Source organism: Aptenodytes patagonicus, chromosome 13 (assembly GCF_965638725.1).
Source record: "Aptenodytes patagonicus chromosome 13, bAptPat1.pri.cur, whole genome shotgun sequence".
Taxonomy (NCBI): Eukaryota; Metazoa; Chordata; class Aves; order Sphenisciformes; family Spheniscidae; genus Aptenodytes; species Aptenodytes patagonicus.
This window is the reverse complement of record NC_134961.1, coordinates 20,180,754-20,202,593: the sequence shown is the minus strand read 5'-3', so window position 1 is coordinate 20,202,593 and position 21,840 is coordinate 20,180,754. Positions and strand designations below refer to the sequence as shown.

At 42.6% G+C, this 21,840-nt stretch overlaps 1 protein-coding gene across 2 annotated transcripts; it reads right to left on the bottom strand.

The window, feature by feature from the left end:
- Window positions 1-908: 908 nt before the first annotated feature.
- IL20RB (interleukin 20 receptor subunit beta) lies at window positions 909-18,959 on the bottom strand. 2 transcript variants are annotated; one of them, XM_076351211.1, is made up of 7 exons: window positions 18,779-18,959; window positions 13,037-13,163; window positions 12,121-12,311; window positions 9,215-9,339; window positions 5,894-6,044; window positions 5,425-5,570; window positions 909-4,829 (listed from the first exon to the last, which is right to left on the bottom strand). In XM_076351211.1, the coding sequence occupies exons 1-7, from the start codon at window positions 18,864-18,866 to the stop codon at window positions 4,704-4,706; spliced, it is 954 nt and encodes a 317-aa protein (XP_076207326.1). In that variant the 5' UTR covers window positions 18,867-18,959; the 3' UTR covers window positions 909-4,703. The 2 variants fall into 2 exon arrangements, with proteins under 2 accessions (XP_076207326.1, XP_076207327.1); XM_076351212.1 differs by lacking the exon at window positions 13,037-13,163.
- Between the last annotated feature and the right edge of the window lie 2,881 nt (window positions 18,960-21,840).

The window sequence follows — 21,840 nt, the reverse complement described above, 5'->3', positions numbered from 1 at the left end:
TGGCTGGAGGGCCTGTGTCCAAGGCCAGCTCTGATGTGGTGCACCCACATCACCTGGGATCAGACTGCTGTGCGAGAGGACTGCGAAAATCCTTACCGGGACCTGCCCTCTGTCGGGAACTGCCTTTGAGCTCAAGCCCTGGCCCTTGGTCATTGCCAGAGCCACGCTGTAGCTCTATCTGTGCCTGGCCATGTTTGATGCCCCAGTCCTGACCCACCAGCCTCATCACAGACTCGTCCAGTGATTGGGCCTGACGCCAGTCATTGCCCCCAGACCTTCTTCTGTGGGGACTGGGGAGGTGGCAACCCTTCCCCCCTTGCTGCCCACAGCCAGCTCACCTCACCTTGCAGAGCCGCCGCTCTCCTCCTGCGTCCGTGGTGAGGAATGACAGACTCTGGGGCAACCCAGCAGACCCTGGTGTGGGCAAAGTTAGCCGTTAACATCCATAAACACCGCCACATCAGGAAAGTTCAGGCTGGCAGTTTCCTCATTTCTCTATTTTATTCCAGCGCTGAAGATCTGCAAAGCAAGTGCAAGCTCCTGTCAAACCTCGCTCTGGGACTGCCGGCTGTAGGGGTGAACAGGATGTCTTCGGGGTGGGATCACTGCCTGCTGGCCTGCACTGTGAGAGCATGCCCTTGGCTGTTAACAAAGGTCTGAGTTTGATCCCGAGAGAATCACAGACATTAAACTCCTCAGAAGTAGCCATTTCTGTAGTAATAGCTAAATTATAGCCCATACACAGAATGAAACCAAATTAGGGCTCCGTGTGCAGTATTTATTTGGGCAATTTCACTTAGCCTTGCCATCTTTTAATTCATTTTATACCTTGTTTTAGTAATTTCTGAAATTTTCTATATTTCCGTTTATTGAGAAGACCACAAAAGACCTGAACTAATTTTCTGTTTCTGCAATTTTGTACTTTAATAGCAACAGAATCACCTGTACAGAAACCCTTTAATCAATAAACATCTTTATCTGCAATGGTTTAGATGTTTATTATCTTTGTAGCACTTCATTTGCAGGACATAGTACCACCTTCACAAGAAATTGAATCGATTTGTAGTCAAAGTAGTGATTTTGGTTCCTTTTTGATTTTTTAAGAAAAAAAGGTAACTTTTAAAGAGACAAAACATACTGTAATAATGTAGAAAATACTTAAAATGGTAATTTATCAAGTTAAAGATCTCAGTTTGATCAGACAGTGAAATGCTGGACTGTATATTAATATCAGCCCTTAAAAATTGCAAACAGTAATATACTTTTAAGGAAATATACTTCACAGGAAAAATTAGGCTATATTCCAGCCAATTAGTGTCACGGAATAGATAATTGAATTCCTTGCTTTCTTGTCAAGCCAGTAATATCATGTAACTCTTCTTAAATGCTCGTGTAATCAACAGTCTTTATGCTGGTCTTCATTTAATAGACTGAATAATTTTTTCTTTGAAAACCAGTCTTATCAGCATTTCTTCCGTTCTTCTTTTCTTACAAAGTCCTCAGGAAAAAGTTGGGTTTTTGGAATCACATCCCACAGGTTACATGCAGCATAGAAACAAAACTCACTAAAAAGGCGATGCAGTTTGTGCTTTATTTTCATGCAACGTTTTTTGAGGAAAGTAAAAAAGAAGTATATTTTGAAAGAAATGGAGCCGCTTACTACCACATCAACGGAAAGAAACAGAGCAAAGTTCATCAGTACACATTGCTCCTCGCTGCGGTTACTTGTCTGGTCCTTCTTTGAAATGTAGTATCATGGTTGTGGGAGCAAAATCAGTTATCAAAGGCAGCCACTGCCATGACTGCCAAGGCACGATTAACTCTTGCAATGCAAGGAAATGAACTAAACTGATGGCAGCTGCCTATGCCAATGCCACCGTGCTACTATGTACATGGATGGCAAAGGAATCGCTCTTGTTCTATACCATGATTTTCAGGCTTAACAAAATACAGCACATACTTCAAAGTGAGAAGCTTTCCAGGGACTTTTCAATCAGCATCTCAAATTTGGCTTCAAGTCTCCACAGACACAAACTGGAATACCCTGATGCAAATTGAATGCAGTCTTGCTAAGATGGCAGCGGCACTTAAACAATTCCTTTCCAACTCCCTGTTGTAAGAAATTTTTTCAGGTGTTTCTTTTGTTTAACATTGTCTGCGCAGTTTTGTACAACGGTTTAACTGCTTTATTGGCGATGAGGAAGGGCATAAAATGTTATTGCAAGTGAGAAAGAAACATACGCTCTATGCTTAATATGCAGCTGGAAAATATGCATTAAAATAATTTTTAAAAACCCTTCACATTCAAGGGCCTTCTCTTTCCCTGCTTTTCTCTGTATGCCTAAACAATTGCTAGTACTGCCATGATGCAACAATGTCAGGGAGGAAGAGGTAGGAGGAACTGCTAAGGCTTTTCAGACCTATAGCCATGGAATGGACAAGCAACAGGACATTTTCCTGTATGGGGACACCCCTGTGGGGCACACTGGAAACCAAGACACTGAACTCATCCAGGTCAATGGGGAATAAAATAAGGATAAATGCAAGGCACAGGAGCTCTCTAAACCAGCTTTACTACCAAGGCCTCTGCAGTGGGGAGCTATGCCTTGAAAATTCAAGCACTGGGCAAAGCCGTTCAAGGAGATGTTTGAGAAAGAGCCCATAGCCCTGCAAGGGAGTGCACTTCTGTGCTGACTGTCCTCCTCAACAAAATCATTGCTCTCCACTGCCTGCTGCCAGAATCAGCCAGTCACTGCCTCCCACTGCCACCCCAGCTAGGTTCAGGGAGGGCGCAAGACCTGCTGGGCCCCTCAGCACGTGTCATATCAGCCCATGCACATGCCCTTCTCCTCTTTGCTCCCAAATCTCCTTGTCTGGGCCCAGCATCATATGGGTGTTTGCAACTAGGCATTTCCCAGTTAATTATCAACAACCTAAAAATCGACCCCCAGTCTTCAATGCTCAGACTTGCACAGATTTTCTCGCCCTGTAATTTGCTACATATTCAGCAGTACCAATCTTACTATTTAACACCAAAGCACTATATCCTAATATTGCCCAGACAGAAGCTAGCAAGACAGGAATAAAACAAGCAACTGGGCTGCAACACGAAAATGAGGTGCTAGCCAGGAACCAGGGCATGAACTGCCTCGACAGGAGAACACGGAGGTACGAATAGTCCTGAGTCACTTCTACTTTTTTCACGGTGCTTTGTTGCCACCTGATGGCCCGATGCAAGATTGCAAGAACGAAATTTAAAAAAGCACATTGTCTTGCATTTCATTAGATCCACTGACAGCTTTAAAAAAAGTTTTTCAGCTCGAAGTCTTTTCATGTCCAACTAACACAAGTCTCTGCTTCACAGGTAACAAATTACTCTTCTTCGAAGTGACAGCCATAATTACAATATATGCAACAACTATATTTTATTTATATTTAGAAGGAATTTGTCTTTTGGAATTTGCTTCCTTAAGAGGACAAGATATCTGGAAGATAATGATGTCGTCAGGTCTGGAATGGCCACTAACATGGTAATGCTGTGATGCTTGATCCGTACATCCTGCTGTTCCTCCGCTAGCGAAGATAAGCACTCCAGCTGCCCCTCACCCTGCCCCTCCTGACCACAGAAGCAGGTTTGCCTTGTGTGACATAGTCAATGTCCTGCTTCAGGTGTGGTGTTGAACCACAGGGATGCCCAGCAGGCACCCTGGACAATCCTGACCACATGATTTGCACATCCTTTTGTCCCTTTTCCCATTTCTTGAGCCTACCTTTCTCTGTCCTTTCCTTACCTTTCTCCACTCCAATCCCCTCTCATTTAAACAATTCACCCCTAATTATCTTTTTCCTAAAGGTCCTAGTTTTCCTTCATGCACACCCAGCTTCTGTATTTTTGACACCCTGCCTGGGTGATCTTGAGGCTATATAGTATTAGCAATGTTGCTGGTCTTGCAAAGCTCTGCTCCCCAGAAGGTTCTCAATGCTCCCTCCAACCATCTTTGAAGTCTGGCTGTTTCTCACATCACTCCCCCCAAGCACTGGTGAAACCCAGCCATCCCTCATGGCACTGTCTGTACGTTTTCTTGGCACCATACATTATCTGTCACATGCACCAAATTATTATGTTGTGTCTAGTCACTGTCAACATCCTTTTCAATGAGTGTAACCTCAGGTCGGGGCCTGCAGCCCTAAAAGCAATTTTTTTCCTGTCCATTCCAGCTGGTTTAGCCACGTAAGAAGCTCTTACTGGCTGCTTAATTTCTTTTAAAAATACTGAGGCAAAAATACTGATGCTGAAATGGTTTGGAACTAAGGGACTGGGCTCTACATTTATTGCTCTGGTGAAATCCCAGTGGCTGAAGGGTGGGCTCTGCCTTGGGACCATCAATGTGGCTGACAGAAGTAAAGGGAACATGAGTTAACTCATGTCTGGATATGGGTATGGATATGAAGGGAAAGTATAGAAACTGGCAGTTGTCACCTGTGACCTTTACTTGCTTTTTATGTAGATGGATGAAGACGCTACAAAGAGGACCAGAGCAGGCCACATGCTCATCATACACAACACCTTTGGTTTGCAGCAGCTTTTAGACACAAAGAAAAGAGTGTTACTTATTGGCACTCTGAGGAAAGAGGCTGGGGCACAATCTGCCAGCTCTGCTCAGAAGATCTGTTTCCACTGGCTGTTTTTTTTCTGGGGTGCTCTAAAGTGTTTCTTGAATCCACAGTCGGAGAACTTCTTCTGAGGGCATCACATGCACGGTCAGGTCACATTGCTCAGCTTCTTCACTGCCACACAGTATCAGCTGGGTGGGGGGCTCTGATACTTTCTGTAAAACAAATGCACTCACTCAAACACCCTCAGGCTGATGAGCTAGTCTGTCTGTCACTTTTCCCCACAAACCGTTCCTCTCATCCTTCCTGCCACAACTGCCCAAAGACCCAGTGCTCAGGAACCCACAGCCATGAAAGCTGCTGCCTGTGTTCTCACTTGAACTGGACAGCACATTTAAGCTACTGACTTAAACATACTCCTCCTGAGTGAGCAAGAAAAGCGGCTGCTTTTGACGATCGGTTTCTCCTCACCAAGGAGTTGAGAAGCTCAGTGCTGGTACCAGGGGACACGGAGCAGTGTTGCTAATGACACAGCTGTTTTGTTCAGGGAGCAGCTGGTCAGGCACGGTCAGTCCATGCCTCCCCAGCTGCTTCCCCACAAGCACCAGGAGCATCTTCCCCGTTCAGGGCTCTAGGCCGAAGGCAGTGACAGCCATGCAGCCAAGTCGTGGACTGCTTGACACCTGCAGCTCAGCTCATCACACTGGAATGAGCAAGGCTTCCTATGCATGTGTGCTTTTTCTGCCTGCCCCATGCTCCTGTGAATACCCAGCACTCTAAAAACCAATAAAGCACAGTAAAAAAAGTTACCAGTGTTTCTGGCAGGACAGCAACAGGGCAGCAGGAATACTGAAAGACTTTACTTGTTTTCCAGGTAAGGAAAGGCAGGGTCAAAGCAGCCACAGCAAAGCCAGCAGAGGAGATGAGGGCAGTAATCAGCCACACGGATCTGCCACCTAGAAACAACAGAAGCAGCAAAACTCCTCAGAGAGACTGTGAGGACAAACCACCCAATGCAGTCAGCCTGCACCCTCTGCAGCTGCTCTTCCCACCCACCCTGGTGAGATCCTTTGTTGGCACACTCCAGGGAAGGATACCAGTGCCAGCGTAGGCAGCTGCATTGCCAAGTCATCTTTTTTTTACCTCCCCCAAGGAACAAATGGGCAGCACATTTGCAAACAAGACAGGAGATATTGTGTGGAAACAAAAAGAAGAGCTGTGGGCTATCCTTCTTGGGCATGACTACATGAGGGGAGTAGGAAGGAAGGCTGGCTGTTACCTTGTGCCCTCACACACTGTGTCTGGCTGAAGCTGCTGGTTCTGTTGATCGCCTCGACGTATGTCTGAGCTTTTACACAATAATCAGGTCCTGCCTCCATGGTGTCCAGGTGAACCACGGAGCTGACCTCTTTCACCACCTTCCGTTGCATCTGCCACAGGCCCAGGAGAGAGAGCGTCAGAACATAGGGCAAGGACCTAACTGAGAACAGGAGTCTTAACATGATGCTAGCCCAGAATTTACTGGGAGAAAAGAAAGGAAAATAATAGGAGCAGGAGGTGTCAGAGAGGATTGTGTGAATAAGAGAAGAGACGGAGAAAAGCAGCAGACAAGGAAGCACAGTGGAGTGCAGAATGAGACCTCACATGTCTGCAAGGGTAGGAGGGGATGGAAAGAAGGAGCTGTGAGTCAAAGAGGCATAATGATGATGCTGGGCCACAACCTACTCCCCTGGTGTAAGGGCTTGATGACTGAGTAAGGTCTTGACTGATCTGAGTTTTTGCTGGGATGCCAAAATCATGCCTGTGTTAGCATGATATGATAGGAGTGCCAGAACCATGCTGTGATAGGGGTGTGAGAGCTGGGCCATGACTCTGGAGCACAGAGAGGGGATGGATTGGGCTGGTGCGGAGCAAGTGAATTTGGTGTGTGCAACTGTAACACTTCATCAACCCTTAAACAGCATATGAACAGCAGTACATTATTTTCTTGCAACAGATAGTACTCCATTAACTGCTAGCAAAATGAAGTTGCTATTCCCAGTCTCCCCAGTCATGAGAGGACAGTTAACAATTAGCTAGTTGCTCCTAATTCTTTCTGCGTTGCAGATGCAAAGCCTGTGCTCACAGCAGGCCTGATCAGCCTCCAGCATCACACACATATGGACACCTCCAACAAGCCAGTAGGGCTCTCCTGGCAGGGCAAGTCCTTCTCTCCATCAAAATACCCTTCTCCACAGAAACATGACCTTGAGGGCCATTAGTTCGAAAAGATTTCAAGGAAAAAAATCAGGTCAATGATTACCTGGGGTGTGTAACCTCTTGCAAAAACTTCAAATCAGACATGTCGAATGTGACAATTATAAAAAAAAAATTAAAAGGGTCCCAGCAGAGAACCAGACATGTACTGACCAGCAAATCTGATGCTTGTGACAGTCCAGTTGGTAGAAACTATTCTGAAGTTTGGAATTAATGTTTAGGTGATTAATACCATATACTGAAGAAGACAACATTTCATTCGTAAAAGGAAATCAGACACAAACCTATATTATTCTTTCTAAGGTGTCAGAAAGCTCATGGACAAGGTTGATCTCGTTTACTTGGATTTCCAAAAGGTGGTCAAGAAGATCTATTTCAAAAGCCTATTAAGCTAACAGCCATGGGATAAAAAGACATCGGAGCTCGGAGTGCACTAACCAGGCTGCAACGGCCCTGACCAGCCCTGGCTGCCCTACACCCCATCCTCCCCCTCCTGTCCATGGCCCAGGAGCCCCATTTAAGCTCGGCCCAGGACCTTCAGTTCCTGTTTGAGCTGTGCTGGAGGTGTGCCTGTCTCCAGACCTGTCTCCAGGATGGACCTTGGACCTACATTGTACATAGCTTGTCTCCTGGATGGACCCTTGTTAAGTACATTGCAGCCTTGTCCTCCAGCCCTGTCTCTGGTCCTATCTCCTTTTTGCTCCTGGCTGGGGTCCCTGTACAGACCCTGGGCCTGGTTCATCGCTTGCCTTGTCTGGGGCTGCTGATGGACCCTGTTACCAGCACCTAGTTCTGCCCACTGTAATCAGACCCTGTGGGTCTATGCCTCACTGGGGAGGGCACTGCTTGCACTGGGATCGTCCTTGGCTCCTGACTTGCCGGCTCATAGTGAGCAGCCCTGCTCCTGCCGCTTCCTGATAGAAGAAAGACTTTTGTATGGTTAAATTGCTAATCCTTTCTCAGAGTGGAAGGAGGTCATGGTGGAGACCCATGCAGATCTGTGCTCACCACTGTATTACTACAGATGATCTGGAAGAAAAATAAAAACTGATACATGCTAATAATACTAAAAAATCACTTCAGAACAGTAAAGATGACAGCCAACTGTGAAGAACTGCAGGAGGACCTTGTAATAAAATGACAAATTAAATTCAACACAGATAAATGTGAAATGATGCTCATGAGAATTTTTCCCCTTCATTTTTACACAGTCAGTGACTCAACCTTAAGTCGAGCATCCCCTGTCAGAAACAGGAACTTGGGGTTCAGGTTTCATGGAATACTCTGCTCTGTGGTAGTCACACATGTTAACAATTGCTGGGAAAAGAGAAGAGTGTGAAGATGTGTTTTGTTCTATGGTCCTCCTGCACCTTGAACTGTGAAGGTTTACTCCCTGCCCACTTTGGTAAAGACAAAAAGAGCTGGAAGGGCTTCCATAGGGAAAAACTAAGTAGGCTGGGAGTCCTTGGCCTGGAAAGAGACACACAATATAAAATTATAGAGTGGTGGGGAAAGTGAATAGGGAATAACTGTTCTCTCTCTCCTAAACCAAGATTTAGACTGCACAACAGTTAAGCTGCAGAACTCCTGACTACAGGAAGTTGTACATGCTAAAATTTACATGGCTTGAACAAAAATTCATCAAGGGCTATTAATGATACCAGTTCTGCCTCAGGAATTTCCTGCAGCTGTGTCTCTGAGATCTCAGAAAATAATCTAAGTGTAATTACACACAGGCCCTCTCCTTATTATCTTCCTCGGTTATCTCCGTTGCCCACTGGCAGAGGGAAGATACTGGGTTTGATGGTCCCATGGTCTAACTTTATATGGCTACTTTCACGCTTTTATGTTCTTAGGTGCTACGGAAGCATCAAGTTCCCAGGAGAAAAAAAATAAAATTGATGTCTAATGGAAACAGAATGACCTGAATAGAACACAAATTGTCACTGCTTCAGTATTACCCAGGTGTTTCACAAAAAACTCCTGAGATCACCTCAGTGTGACACCTTAATCTTGGTCTGAGTAAACCAAATTATATTCAGAGAAGGTGGCCAGCATAAACACCTTCAGTTCCTGACTTGTGGTTTCTTTCGATAGTTGAGGTCCCTGAGGGGATTCCTCTTCCTGGAGAAGGAAATGTGGAAAGAACACACAAGCTTCTCCATGGGGGTAAGAGCAACCCACTGGTATGTGCAGAGGAATATGGCACATTGACTCCAGGCAGGTCCTCCAGCCTCACAGCAGGAGCTTGGACTGGCAAACAGGCCCTGGGCAATGCCTGTATGCTTTCACTCTAAGTATGTGGGCTCTCTGTTATTGCCCAAAACCCAAGGGTAAAACTCACCCTACTCTCCTCGCCCTTCTTCCAATAGAGAACACAGAACTGAAAGGCAGGCCCCATGTCTTCCAGCTCCACTAGTAAATGATACCCATCTGCTATGACCTTCATCAGAGGTGGGGTCAGGGAAGCTGCCAACACAGAGAGAGCACCATTATCACATCAGAGGCAACCCTTAAAAACTGTCTTCCCTTTCCCAGCTAGGAGAGGAGGAGAAGCTGCCATCATGAGCACAGTAACATTAATCTGGAATAATAGCTGCTTGATTCAGTGGGGCAGAAAATTCTCTCTGCCCTACCTCCCAGTATGTCTAGATATTGTAGCAGACTTTGAGCAGGAGGAGAACCATGATTGGCATTGCAACCAGGAGTTTGGCAATAGCTGAGTTGCACGGAACTTGAAAAGTTTTGAATTATCTCCAGTGGAGGAAGTGTCTGGCCTAAGGGTCCCGTGTGATCAACAGCAACAGAACCAGCTGGGTGACCAGAAGTTGAGACACCAGATGAGGCCAGTTCTTCTGCTCCTGGGCATTAGCTTAGCACTAACATACAGAACAGGAGCTGTGAAACCACTGCTTCTTCATGGGAATTTTGGCAGTTATTCAAAGGTGAAGGAAAAAGCAATACAAGCCTGAGGGTAACTCTGGCAGTTCACGTGAACCCTCATTTTCTTTTAGTATCTACATGGTTTTAGATAGACTTGGGCTGATGACCTGCTGTGACTTAAGTTTTTGTAAATGTATGCAAGTAAACCTGTAGGTGATTTGCTTCATGCTTAGTTCGATATTCAAAGCTTGGTTTGGTCTGAGGAATATTAGTGAAACAATCAGAATCAATCAAGCATGGATGAAACTACACACTGTACCTTGCACTCCTTATCTATGCCATTCTTTACCACTCTGTTGTAGCTGAAACTGGTTTTAACCTCCTTGCTTTCAAGAAAGGAAGGAGAGCAATGTATAGGAACATACAGAAGAGATGTTCTTAATAGAATTTGCTCTTACATCCAGTGAATTGCCATGAATACTGAGCAGTATGAAAACATAAAATCCAAGTATGTTCATGATGAGTGTGCCACAAATGGGAGGCCTGGAAAACTACTTTATACTTTTAAATTAAAAGCTGAGAATCTGCTTAACATGATGTCTCAAAATAAAAAAAAGGTATAACATCATTTGGATGTTAAAAACAAATATTGGGCTAATGTATTAACAAATGGACATTGCAAGATGCAACTACTAACCAAAGAGGATCATTTAGATTTATCTCTGCGCTAGCACACTGGATACCAACTATCTCAATTTTAATAAAGAAGTAAGACTGACTAAATTGTTAGTTTTAGGAAGATCTTTTAAAAGTGTTTTCCATGTGTTATTGTACTTTATGTGTATCTACACCTAAGGCTTTGACACTGGAGCTTTTTTAGTCTGGAAGTACTGTGGGCTATGCTGATGCCCTGACTGTCTACGAACCACATACGGAACCTGTGGGCTGTGCTTTGAATTCCTTAGTTCCTCTCAGACTCAATGCCAGGTTTCCTAAGAGATGTGAAAGCAGAGACAAGGAAAGTGAGCAGTAAAAATGCATAAGTACAAGAACTTCCAGTGACTTTTCCTTTAAACATTTGTCCATATATGCATATTCACACTGTAGCCCATTGCAAGCTGTATCCTCTGAATTTTCACAGCTTAGCCAGAGGATTGTATTGAGGTCTCTACGACACAGGACCAAGCTGTCAAATACTTCACTGTACCGTGAGAAAGTTGCAGCTTTTCTTCATGAAGAGGGTCAAGCTAAGGAATATCCTTCCCCTATCCCTGCCCGACAGTGTGGTCTGTAGCTCATCTCTGTGCCACCATAGCTGCTGGAAAAGGGAAGGATTTTTCATCTAAAGCACTGTCTAGAAAACACTTCCACACCAAGAGACACAGTCACATACTTAGGTGGCACTTCTGATGGTGTTGCTTTGACTAAGTGCTCTGTATGAGTGAGGACTGCTCACTCATGAAGTAGTAGATAACTTCCAATGACTGATGAAGGTTTAAGGTAGGGTCAACTCTGTCCTCGGACAGGCAATTTCTTCCCCGGTTAAAACTGATGACCGCTGCCCATCCCAGACAGAGTTGCACTCTAATAGTGACCTCATCAGAGGTTTTCCACCACAGTTTTTGTTGCTGAAAGCAGTTGGCTACATGGTAGAGAACAGACGTAATTATTCCAGAGGAAAACTGGAAATAGTATGCTAATTTTAGGCTGCAACATGACCCTTGGGTTGAGCTGGGCCTCAAGCTTTGCAGGAGTAGGAAGGATATGGAGAAAATACCCTTCATTGCTAGGACTGCAGCAATGCTACGGTTTCCGTTTTTCTTTCCTCTTCTGAGGTTACCTCATGTATCTGACAACATGGGAGGAGGGAATCATGTCTGGAAGGGAGTGGGATTTCCAGGACAGCATGAGGCAGATAGAGGGTAACATGGCTGTTTTCTAGAGTAAGTGCTTCCATAGGATCAGGTTCTGGACCCTCAGAAGTGACTAGATGACACGGATTAGATGGAGCATTGACCGCAACCCTGATTGATCAGAACTCTTCAAAATCATGGGCAAGAGTGGCCAACTTGCCAAAAGAAATGCCTGGAGTCTTCTTACCTATCTTTGAAGCCCTTGAAATTCAAGCCCTGGCAAATTCAGCCCTGCCTCAGGAGGAACTCATGTCCAAGAACACAGCATGGCTGTCTTAAGAGTGGAACATCCCAACCCAGCATGAGAGGAGATGAGAAGTAGGATGTACTCTGTGCATTTATGGGCTTTGCGTGACATGCACAGTACACAAACATGCACCTGAGCAATCCCTCAACACCGAACTCTGAGAAATTAACACGACCGATGTAGCTTAAGCCAAATAGCAGGACTCACTTGTGATGCGATTGAAGAAACCTTCCAGGGTGCCCCACTCTGATCTTCCAACACCAACGTCTGCCCTTACACGCAGGTTATAGGCCACAGTGGCTGAGATATCATCTGTGATGTTACACACTGTGGCTGTGATGAGTGAACATTCACAGATGGGAATCCAGCTCTCATTGGCGTACTCTCGTTCATACTCACTGAGGAGAGGAAAAGAAAACAGACAGGCAACAGTCTGATAGGTGATATATCCATGACATGGGCTAAGGCTGCTTGCTGGTTCTTTCCAGGTAAAACTAGTACTGGGATACACTGGGGCTGGAATACCAGCAGTGTATGAAACCAGTATGGGTGTGTTTTAGATCTTATCTAGAGAAAATCTCCCAGAGCCAGCTTGTTCATGAGCCAAATGCAGCATGATATTGTAGGAGGTAGGGGTAGCCAACGCAGTGTTGATGCATCAAATCCTGCCCACTCACTTGACTTGATCATCCCTGGTAAACCAGAATTCCAAAGCCATACTGTGATACAAGTCATAGCTCAAGATGTAGCAGAAACCTCCTGTAATGTGTGTTAAATGTTTAAAAGATTAACACTGAATAAATCTCAAATGTTTTCTCTTTCCTCTTCTAAATAAACTGTTGCTAACCTCCCTAACTTTTGAATTCTTTAGACTGAGGTAGTTTTCATATGTGGGATTAATGCACACCTTGGATTACTTGGGTATCTATTAACCTGTAAACAGTCTCAGAACTGGAGCAAAAGGGTTTTTGTTTCCCCCACTTGCGATCAACAGTGCTGGAGTACCAAACTTCTCTTATGCCTGGGAACTGAATAGTGCTCAAGACATCCAAACAGTGCAGGATTTTAAGTCTAACTAAACAGTGTTCAAAGAGCAAAGAAGAAGAAAAAAACCAGAAGTTACCCCTGAAACTCAACAGAGTATCTCACAGTTTCTCCCTGGACGATCACAGGACTCCAAGTTAAGAAGTGTTTCATGTTGGTAGAAAGAATAGAGATATTCTGAGGTGCTGGCAACAAAGCATCTTCACCTAAAATTCCCAGCAAAAGAAAAAAAGAAAGAAAGAAAAAAGATATATGAATATACTAGGAAAAAAGCTTAGAACAGTGTAAAACTGTGTTTTGCGTCAGAAATATGCACTCTTCATTTCACTACTGTCACTTCAGTGTTTGAAAGTATTTTACAGAGAAGAAGAAATGACAACCAAAGAGCAAATGACGGAGCAGCTAGGCTGGCACTGCTTACAGAAAGGCAAAGCATGCCTTTTCATTATTTCAGAGTTTTTCATTGTATCAGTAAAACAGCGAGAAAAGGTCAAGCTTTTATAAAGCCATCGAATTCGAGTTAATGAAGTCAAGTAACAGACACCCTATTGCACTCTATAAACTGTTCCAATGGATGTCATGGTTAGAAATGTGCTATTTCTTTCCAGGCTTGACTGGACGCTGTAGAAGATCCTAGCTTTGGTGCAGCTTTTTTCTGTTGCAGGATTCTAATAATGTAAGTGCTTGTAGGCTGTAATCAACATACCTCTTAATAGAATAAACTTATTCAATGGACTATAAATTAAAGTATTACATTACTCTGAGATCATCAAAGCATAAGTATGAGATGGTACCTACAGTGTAGTTAATTTTATCCTATGGCAACTTACTGTAAAATACTTAGCAGTGTTTGGACCAGAGCACTGAAGGCAGGATTCCCCACGGGCACATCCTGCACTACACTATGGGAACAGACTTATCTCTGTTCTGCTACCCTCCAGTCCCAAGAAAATTACGTTCTCTCTGCCCAACAGGGAATGGTTCCCAAGGAACCATAGGAAGGGAGGAATGGATGGAGCAGTTTCAACCAACCCAGTGTAGCAGTGGTCATTTCAACACTCTCCCAGAAACAAGGTAACTGTTCTATCACAATATATCTATGTTACCTGAAGATTATTTCCTAATTATTTTTTTTAATTACATCTATTTCACTTAACAAGGTCTATCTTCCATTAGTCTTTAACTGTCATTAAAAGAGGGTGTCTTCTTTTAAGCTGTGTTTACAAAGTTAACCAGTTAATGTCAGTTGTTCTACCCAGGATTAAAACCAGGTTGACAAGTCCATGAGCAATGTTTTCATTATGATTATTCTTTTAATGCATTGGAACAACATGGGTCTTCTTTCTGCCCGTAGAATATTCCCTGTATTCATATCTTTATAAAATCACTAATGATGTGGAGAGCCTTGATGCCAACTCTTTTATGATTCTTTGGCATAAGTTATATGGATCTGTTGACACAATGCTCGGCCATTCTTTAAACTAAAAGTCAGATATCTATGGGATGAGAAGCTTTCTTCCTTGCCATCTAGATAGCCGAAGAGTCACTGTCTGCCATATCAGCAGTTCTATCGCTTCTGTCCGGTTGGGGGTCCATACTACTGTCAAGGCACTTTTTGTCTTTTAAAAAAAAAAGTCTTTATTGACCTTCACTCTGTAGCTCAACCACCAGTTTGGTCTCTTGTATTCTCCATGCTTCTCAACATTTAAATTGTTTGCTACTACTTTTCCTTGTACTCTTGGTTCCCGTGTTAATTTTGGGAGTTGGCATACCTAAGTGCGTGAATTACGTAACAGACTTCAGTTACATGATCAGACACTAGTTTCTCCACATGACTCAACCACACAATGATGTTCCAGCTCTGAACAGGGGTGAACTGCACTGGAGTGTTTCCTAATTTTTTAAGCCCTTGACTTTAGGACTTTTTGGATATATATTTTTTTGTATTCAACAGTACTGAACCCTATCTTATTAAACTGTCTAGAAACCAATTTCAAAAGAAGATAGTTCTGAATTGGACTATCTACCTTTTAATGGCCCAAAGATTATTTTGTATCTGGTTGAGACCAATCTTAATTTCCTGGCTATGCTGAGCTTATTACACTGTTTTCCTGGTTTTCTGGCAAAACCAGTGACTCTTCTATTGGCACAGTGAGACCTGTCACGTCACGTCAGCTGAACTGCAAAAGTTTGTATACAGACACTAAGGTTTCTTTCTTCCTTTCATTAGGAAAAACTCTGGGCCTAATGACAGTATATGTGTCTCTATAAAGAAAGGAGTTCACTGATTTAAGTTTCTTTTTGGTATTAATAGATTCAGGATGGGCACAAATTCTGCTACTCGTAACTCTTCTCCAAGAAAAATAAGATATATAAAAACCTAATACTCATGTGTGTTATCTACAGGGCATATTTGCTGATTTTTACAGGGCCACATACCTTCTGTGGCAAAGCGATAGCACATAGCAGCTATTCATTCAGTGCCATGGAGTGTTTGCACTTTCGTGTCAGAAAATGAAGTCTCCAGCACTGCAGCTAAGATGGTGGTGGTGGGGTATAGTGTTATGGACATATAGTTCACATGAATGGCACACTAGTTTGGACATCTGCCTTCAGATGAAGGGAACTGCATCCCTAGAGAAAGATATTCTTTACCTTTCATAATCAAAGAATACAGAAACAGATATCTGTGTGGGCATAAGTATACATATATGTGTGTGTGTAGCTGTTACATGTAAAAATTATAAGATTTTGTGCTTGTAAGGTTAAATAATTAAATAACAAATACACTAAAGTGAAACTTATGATTCAGACTTAGTATGTCCCACTTGATTGTATGTATAGAGATGTTTGTAACTACATAACCATGCCCTACTGCAAACACAGTGGACAGCCTTCAGGACTGAATCAAAAAGGTGTAAAGCCAAAACTTGAGATCTTTTCATCCAGTACACAAATTAAATGGGGTCCCTGAGCAATAAAAGCAGATGTACTTCCCTGCTTTCTGCCAGGGACCCAGAGCCATGCTGAAAGCTGTAGTTTGGAAGAGAGGTTCATGCCCTTCCAAAATACTGTTGATCTAGACATAACGAATCCTGTGTCATATCCAAACAAATTATATTCATGGTTTCTCCAATCCATCTGTTGCAACAGCCCACAAAATAATTGTAAGCAAATACATGTTTAGCACTGGGAGAAGAGACAATTCTAGGTTATATAAAAGGGAAAGCACCGAGTATTAACAGTGAAGTATGTTGTTTCAGCACTAAAATACTCCATTAACTCTGGTCTATGCATTTTGAAGGGAAAAGAAACAACAATCATACAAAGTGCTGGAGACAACTGGACAGAGAGAGCAGGCAGGACCCAGAAGGCTGTTAGTCCAGGGCTGCGTACCACTTCCATTTGATTTTGGATTCACAAACAATATGTAAACAGCCTCACAGGAAAAGCCAAACTACAGTCTTTCAAGCCAGGGTACTGACTCTTACCCTAACATCTCCAGTCATGCCAAAGAAAAGACATGTCCAGATTTTCTCTGTAAACACCATTTTTGTCTCCTACCCTGTCAGAAGTCTATTCCATTTCATTTGTTACGCAAAGAATGGATTTCCATTTAGAATGGTGATGACTTCTCTTGTTTAACATTTTTTTCCTCTTTGTGTTAAACTTAAAGAATCTACAATTTAAAAAAAAAAAATTCATGATCAAGTCCAGTACATTTGTCTGTCTTACTTTTCAGTTTAAAATGCCTTAAATAAACCCTGATAAAATTCCATTGCTCTGGGATAGATTTTGATACCCTTCTTTCTCTGTGAATATAGAACACAATAATATTTCATCACTACTACTTCATCATTACTTGCTGTTACTTCATCACTACTATCACCACCACTTACTGTTAAATGTAGGTTAACACTGCAAAAATATTAATAAAATTATCTCTTTATTCATAATAGCCTCTCCTTTCAGGGGCTCAGCAAACACAAGAAGAAACAGTAACTCCAGAATCAGTGTTGCATAGTGTTCAGAAGTGCTTTCCCTTATCTGTGCTTTTTCTGGCATGCCCCTTAAAATTTTACATACAGGCCTGAGAAATCCTTCTTACTGCTGTGCTAATAAGCATTGTCTTTTAACTTCCAAGCATTGTACCATTTAATCTCCTTTTTCTAATCTGGAGGACAACAATGTCACCAGCTTCTTGCATCTTCGAGCATGGTCTGCCTCTCTGCATTTGAGGAAATTCCAGTGAGGGGGAATCTGACAAGGGAATTCTGAACTCTAAATATAGGTGACAAGAAAATAGAGTAATGTCTATAACACCCCAAAAAGCTAAAGGAATTTCTTTGTAAGCTAAATGGCGAAAATGAAAGCCATACATCTTTAACTCAGAAACATAGCATTTTAGGCAACAATAATAAGTTATGCTAAACAATCTCATTGGCTATAACTCTAACCTGAAGGTTCGGGGAACATCCCCTCCCTCATTTGCTGATTGCACAAACTGACTGCAAAAGGCAAGACCCTAGTACATACTCCCTTGCCTGTTTTTCTCCCCAGCACCCGGGATACAAAGCCTGGACTCCCAGGCTAGATGGGAACCACACTGTCTTCTAACCTGGTGTCTGCTCTACGCAACCACAGGGGCAGATTTAGACATAAACATTCAATCAAAAAATCTTCTTTGCTCAAAAAGGAGACTAGGACACAAATTTTCATATTTCAGGTCAAGGCCAAGAGAATGGGGGACACGGTGGAAGTTATCCAACCTTTCTTGCCTACTGTCTGTCACAGTGTAGAAGAAAAAATTGGATGAGTAGGCGGCTGAGCAAGACTGGCAGTCACTACACACACAGGCAACATGGTTCCTCTGTGGAAACATCACACAACTAGCCAGGCCTTAAACAAAAATACAGTAAAAATAAAATCAAATTTCTTTAAAGAATAGTTGCCCAGCTTTGCCATCTTTTTAAAAATATTTGTCATAATCTTCCCTATTCCACAGAATAAACTTTCAGAGCATATGCAACTTAACACTGAGTCAGTGGTTTCTGTACCTAGCAACTAAAAACTATAAATAATGTTCCAAAGTGTTTTGCTGGCCAAGGAAGCTATAGAATTATTTTTTCTGAGGCAGAGAACAAAATGGAGCAAGACACAACCTGAATTCAGGAGCTAAGATGGCACATTTAGAAAGACAGAACTGAGCAAAATCCGAGCACACTGGCAAGCCATGTTTGCTTTCTAGAGGACTGACCATCGCAAAAACACTGAAGTGTAGTCAGGAGATTGGAGGCCAAACTCCTTCTGGGAGATGTGTTTGGAGCCTAGCATTTACTTGGAGAAGCAGATTACAAATTGCACAACCTCCTCCCACGGTAAAGGAGACCCCTCAGTGAACATTTTTGAGCTATTAACACTTTATACCCTTCCTCTCTGACCCTGCATCCACTCCCAGGCAGGGCATCCCCTGTGCTCAAAGGGATCAGCATTAAAAGAGGACTTGAAAGTTCAGCTTTTCACAGAACAGCAAAAAAGCAGAGACAAATACAGGATTAGTAAGTTAATTTCCTTCAAACTGACACTCCCCTTTAGATTTCAGAATTGACTTGCAGAACATAGAATTTATGGATTGTCTTTTTAATTTGCTTATTCTAGTATTAATTTTAGACAAAGAATTAAAATTCAAAATCACCTGACCTCATACTATTTGGCTTAAGTTTTGCAGAGGCATGTTTAACAAAAGGACAAAAGATTTTTTGTTTCTCACAACCCCTTCATCTTCTGACTTAAGGCAACTGAAGATAATTTAGCCATTTACCTGTGAGATTTGGTGCAATCAGAGCGCAGAAGAAGCAGCAGATGAGCTTTAGTGACATTTTGCTCACGCTTGTCGCCTTTTCCCACATTCATACCATGTTGCGCAGCTCAGAAACTTCCCTTCCTAGACAGGGATCCCTATCTGAGCCAGCCATGACACAAGCAAAGCGGAGACTCCGGGGGAGCGCCAGCCATGATGCGAGCGAAGTGGAGACTCTAGGAGAATATTGCAAACACCAATTCTCTGCCTGTCTGCGCCAATGCTAAAGACGTACATACATTGTTTGTAAGGGTGTAGTTACAAGGAGTGCCCGGGTAATCTGATGCCAGCATTTCTTTACAGGTCTGTGCAATTGCTCAACTAGATGGCATAACTCTGTTCCACTTAGTTAGCAATTATATGTATCAAACAAAGATATAAGGAGGAAACAGGATTCATTGGATATTTCCATGCAGTTTATATAGCTGTAAATGCTAATTTTTCTGCTCAGCCCCCAAACTAGATAAATCCTGATGCTTCCAAGCACCAGGAAAGTTCCCCAGTACTGCTAAAGCATGCCTGTAGCCACAGACCTTGCACAAAGGACTGGTGAAGGACTGTGTGCCTCTGGACTGGCAGAAGGGAGTTGTGTGCTCCAATTTATCTTCAAATACTATTCTCATGGCAGCTGTGTTAGGTGTGTACTGGAGAGGACATTCTATTTTCAGATCTGATTTGGTGCAGGCACCGGTATCCCAAGGTTTTTCCATCTTCCAAGGTCCATTGCTCTCCACCTCGCCTCTTGAGCAAAGGCAGGGTCTTCAGCGGGATACAGCTCTGAGACCTTCTTAGAAACCCAAACCGCCTGCTGGCTCCAAGGCTGCAGCAGCAGCTACCTTTGTGCTTGTGAGGCTGGTTTCTTCAGAGGCCAAGGGAAAGACAAAGTTTAGGTGGAAGCTTTTTACATTCTGCAAAAGGCCATTTAAATTAAATGAAATTCTGACTGTACAGATAATGGGGGGAAAAAAGCCAAATCCTACCAAATGCTTTTAGCTCTGATGAAAGTGAGTATTAGAAACCTCTCCTCTAAAACCTCTTCCTCCTCCTTACAGTCTGTCACCTTAGAAAGGGCTTTTATGTCTTTAAAAAATTATTTCCTTTCTGATACCTTTTAATGCCAAATACGTGCCTACTGTTTTCAGTGGTGAACTAAAGGGATCTGTCAAAACATGTATAGTCTATATTTTCTGAGGAAAGAAAGGATCTTTTTTAATTTATTTATGAAAGAACAAAATTAGTATTCAGTTAATCACAGGTCTCGAGACATGCAGGAACAGCACAAGCAGCTACACTCCAGTTTGCTCCTTCCTTTCTTCCATCCTCTCCGTTCCTTCCCTCTTTCTTTCACTTCTTCCTTCCTTTCTTCTTTCCTTCATTTCTTCCTTCGTTTGCTTTCTCTGCCCTCCCTTTCCTTTCCTCCTTCCTTCCTTTCTTCGTTCTTTCTGTCCTCTTTCCTTCCATGCTTCCTTCAATTCCCTTCTTCCTCCCTCCCTCCCTTCCTTCGTCCCTTCCATCCTTCCTTTTCCTCCTTCCCTCCATCTTTGGGACACACTGAAAGGCACATGCTTCTGTATGTTTCCCAAACATGGGAATATTTTCCTTCCACGGTAGAAGGATGTTCTCTGAAAGTATATCATAGCTTTCAGGTAAACTTTTATCTTCTTGCTCTTCATTATCTCAATCTCCTACTATTTTTATCAAATGTCTGTACTGAGAACCAAAAGGTGGGTATTGTGGTGAGTGACTTCATTATTACTGTGAAATGCATGCAATGTCCAAGAGGAAAACATGGATGTGTTTAGCAGTATTAGCAATAAGATACTATGCTTTTGCTGGGAAGCAAAATAAGTGTTTGTGGAAGAAAGGCAAAATTTAATCGTCAGTTGAAAAAGATCTGTTCTCTTGTTGTACCAAGAAGGTATCAATAAGGCAATCCTGAGTTTTGAGCTATCATTCAGTTAGGCCTGGGTAGCATACCTGATTCTTCACTGGTTTATGCCTTGTGGTGCCATAAACATGTGGATGTATACACTCTGATTAAATATTCAGACATGAGTTGAGAAGTATTTCTAAGCCGACATAATCTGTAATGAAATATGCCTCATACCATTCACTTCACTACTGAAACAGATGCACAGAAAACAGTTTGCATACAGTTTGCAAGAAATTTATTGGAGTCATGTACACAGCTAGAAGTTTTCCTTTCCAAAGATTTCTTGCTGTCTGTGAGCCAGTCAGCCTCCTTTTCAAGGGTGGGGAAAATGAATACAGCCCCATATCAGAGTTGATCAGTTATGAGCAGTAAAAGAGGTAGAGTGAGTCTGCCATAATAATAAGGATTGCAACTGCCCTGAGTTATCAGCAAGACTCTAAAATAAAAATTATGATAATATTATACTATATTGCCTTCCTTGATTATAGCCACCTAAGGCACAACGTAAGCATAGAAATGGATTTGTGAGGCATCTAAAGAAAACTTGAGGTGGAAGCTGAAGTTAGTGCATATACAGGGCTAAGTTGTGCAACACAGAAGGCTTGGGATAGAAGTGATTATTCAGATTACAGTAACAATAGAATAAAAGTGACAAAATACCTGCTGAGATTTTCCCTTATTTTGAAATGCTGTATGGAATTATTTGGCTTGAAAGACCCAAGTACTCTTTCAATTTTACTGTTTTGCTTTCAGAATTTTATCCGTTTTACAAGTAATTTTGAACTTGATGAAACAAATATTTTGATAACTTTTCCTTCACAATTATGGTTACATTAATGTTTCTGTGAAATATTTTTATGTTAGTAAGCCTGGATGTAGAGACCCGATTCAGTTCTTTTCTCGCCTGCAGATTTGTGATCTTGGATAAGCAACTTGATTTTTCATCAGAAAACAGAGTACTGGACTTAGTTAAAACAACAACTTAAGGAGCTAAGAAAAAACACTGAGAAAAAGATTAAAAATTCACAGAGCAGTAGAAGTCAGTCAGAACTGGAACCGGAACAGTAAGAAACTATGGGTAATTTCCAAC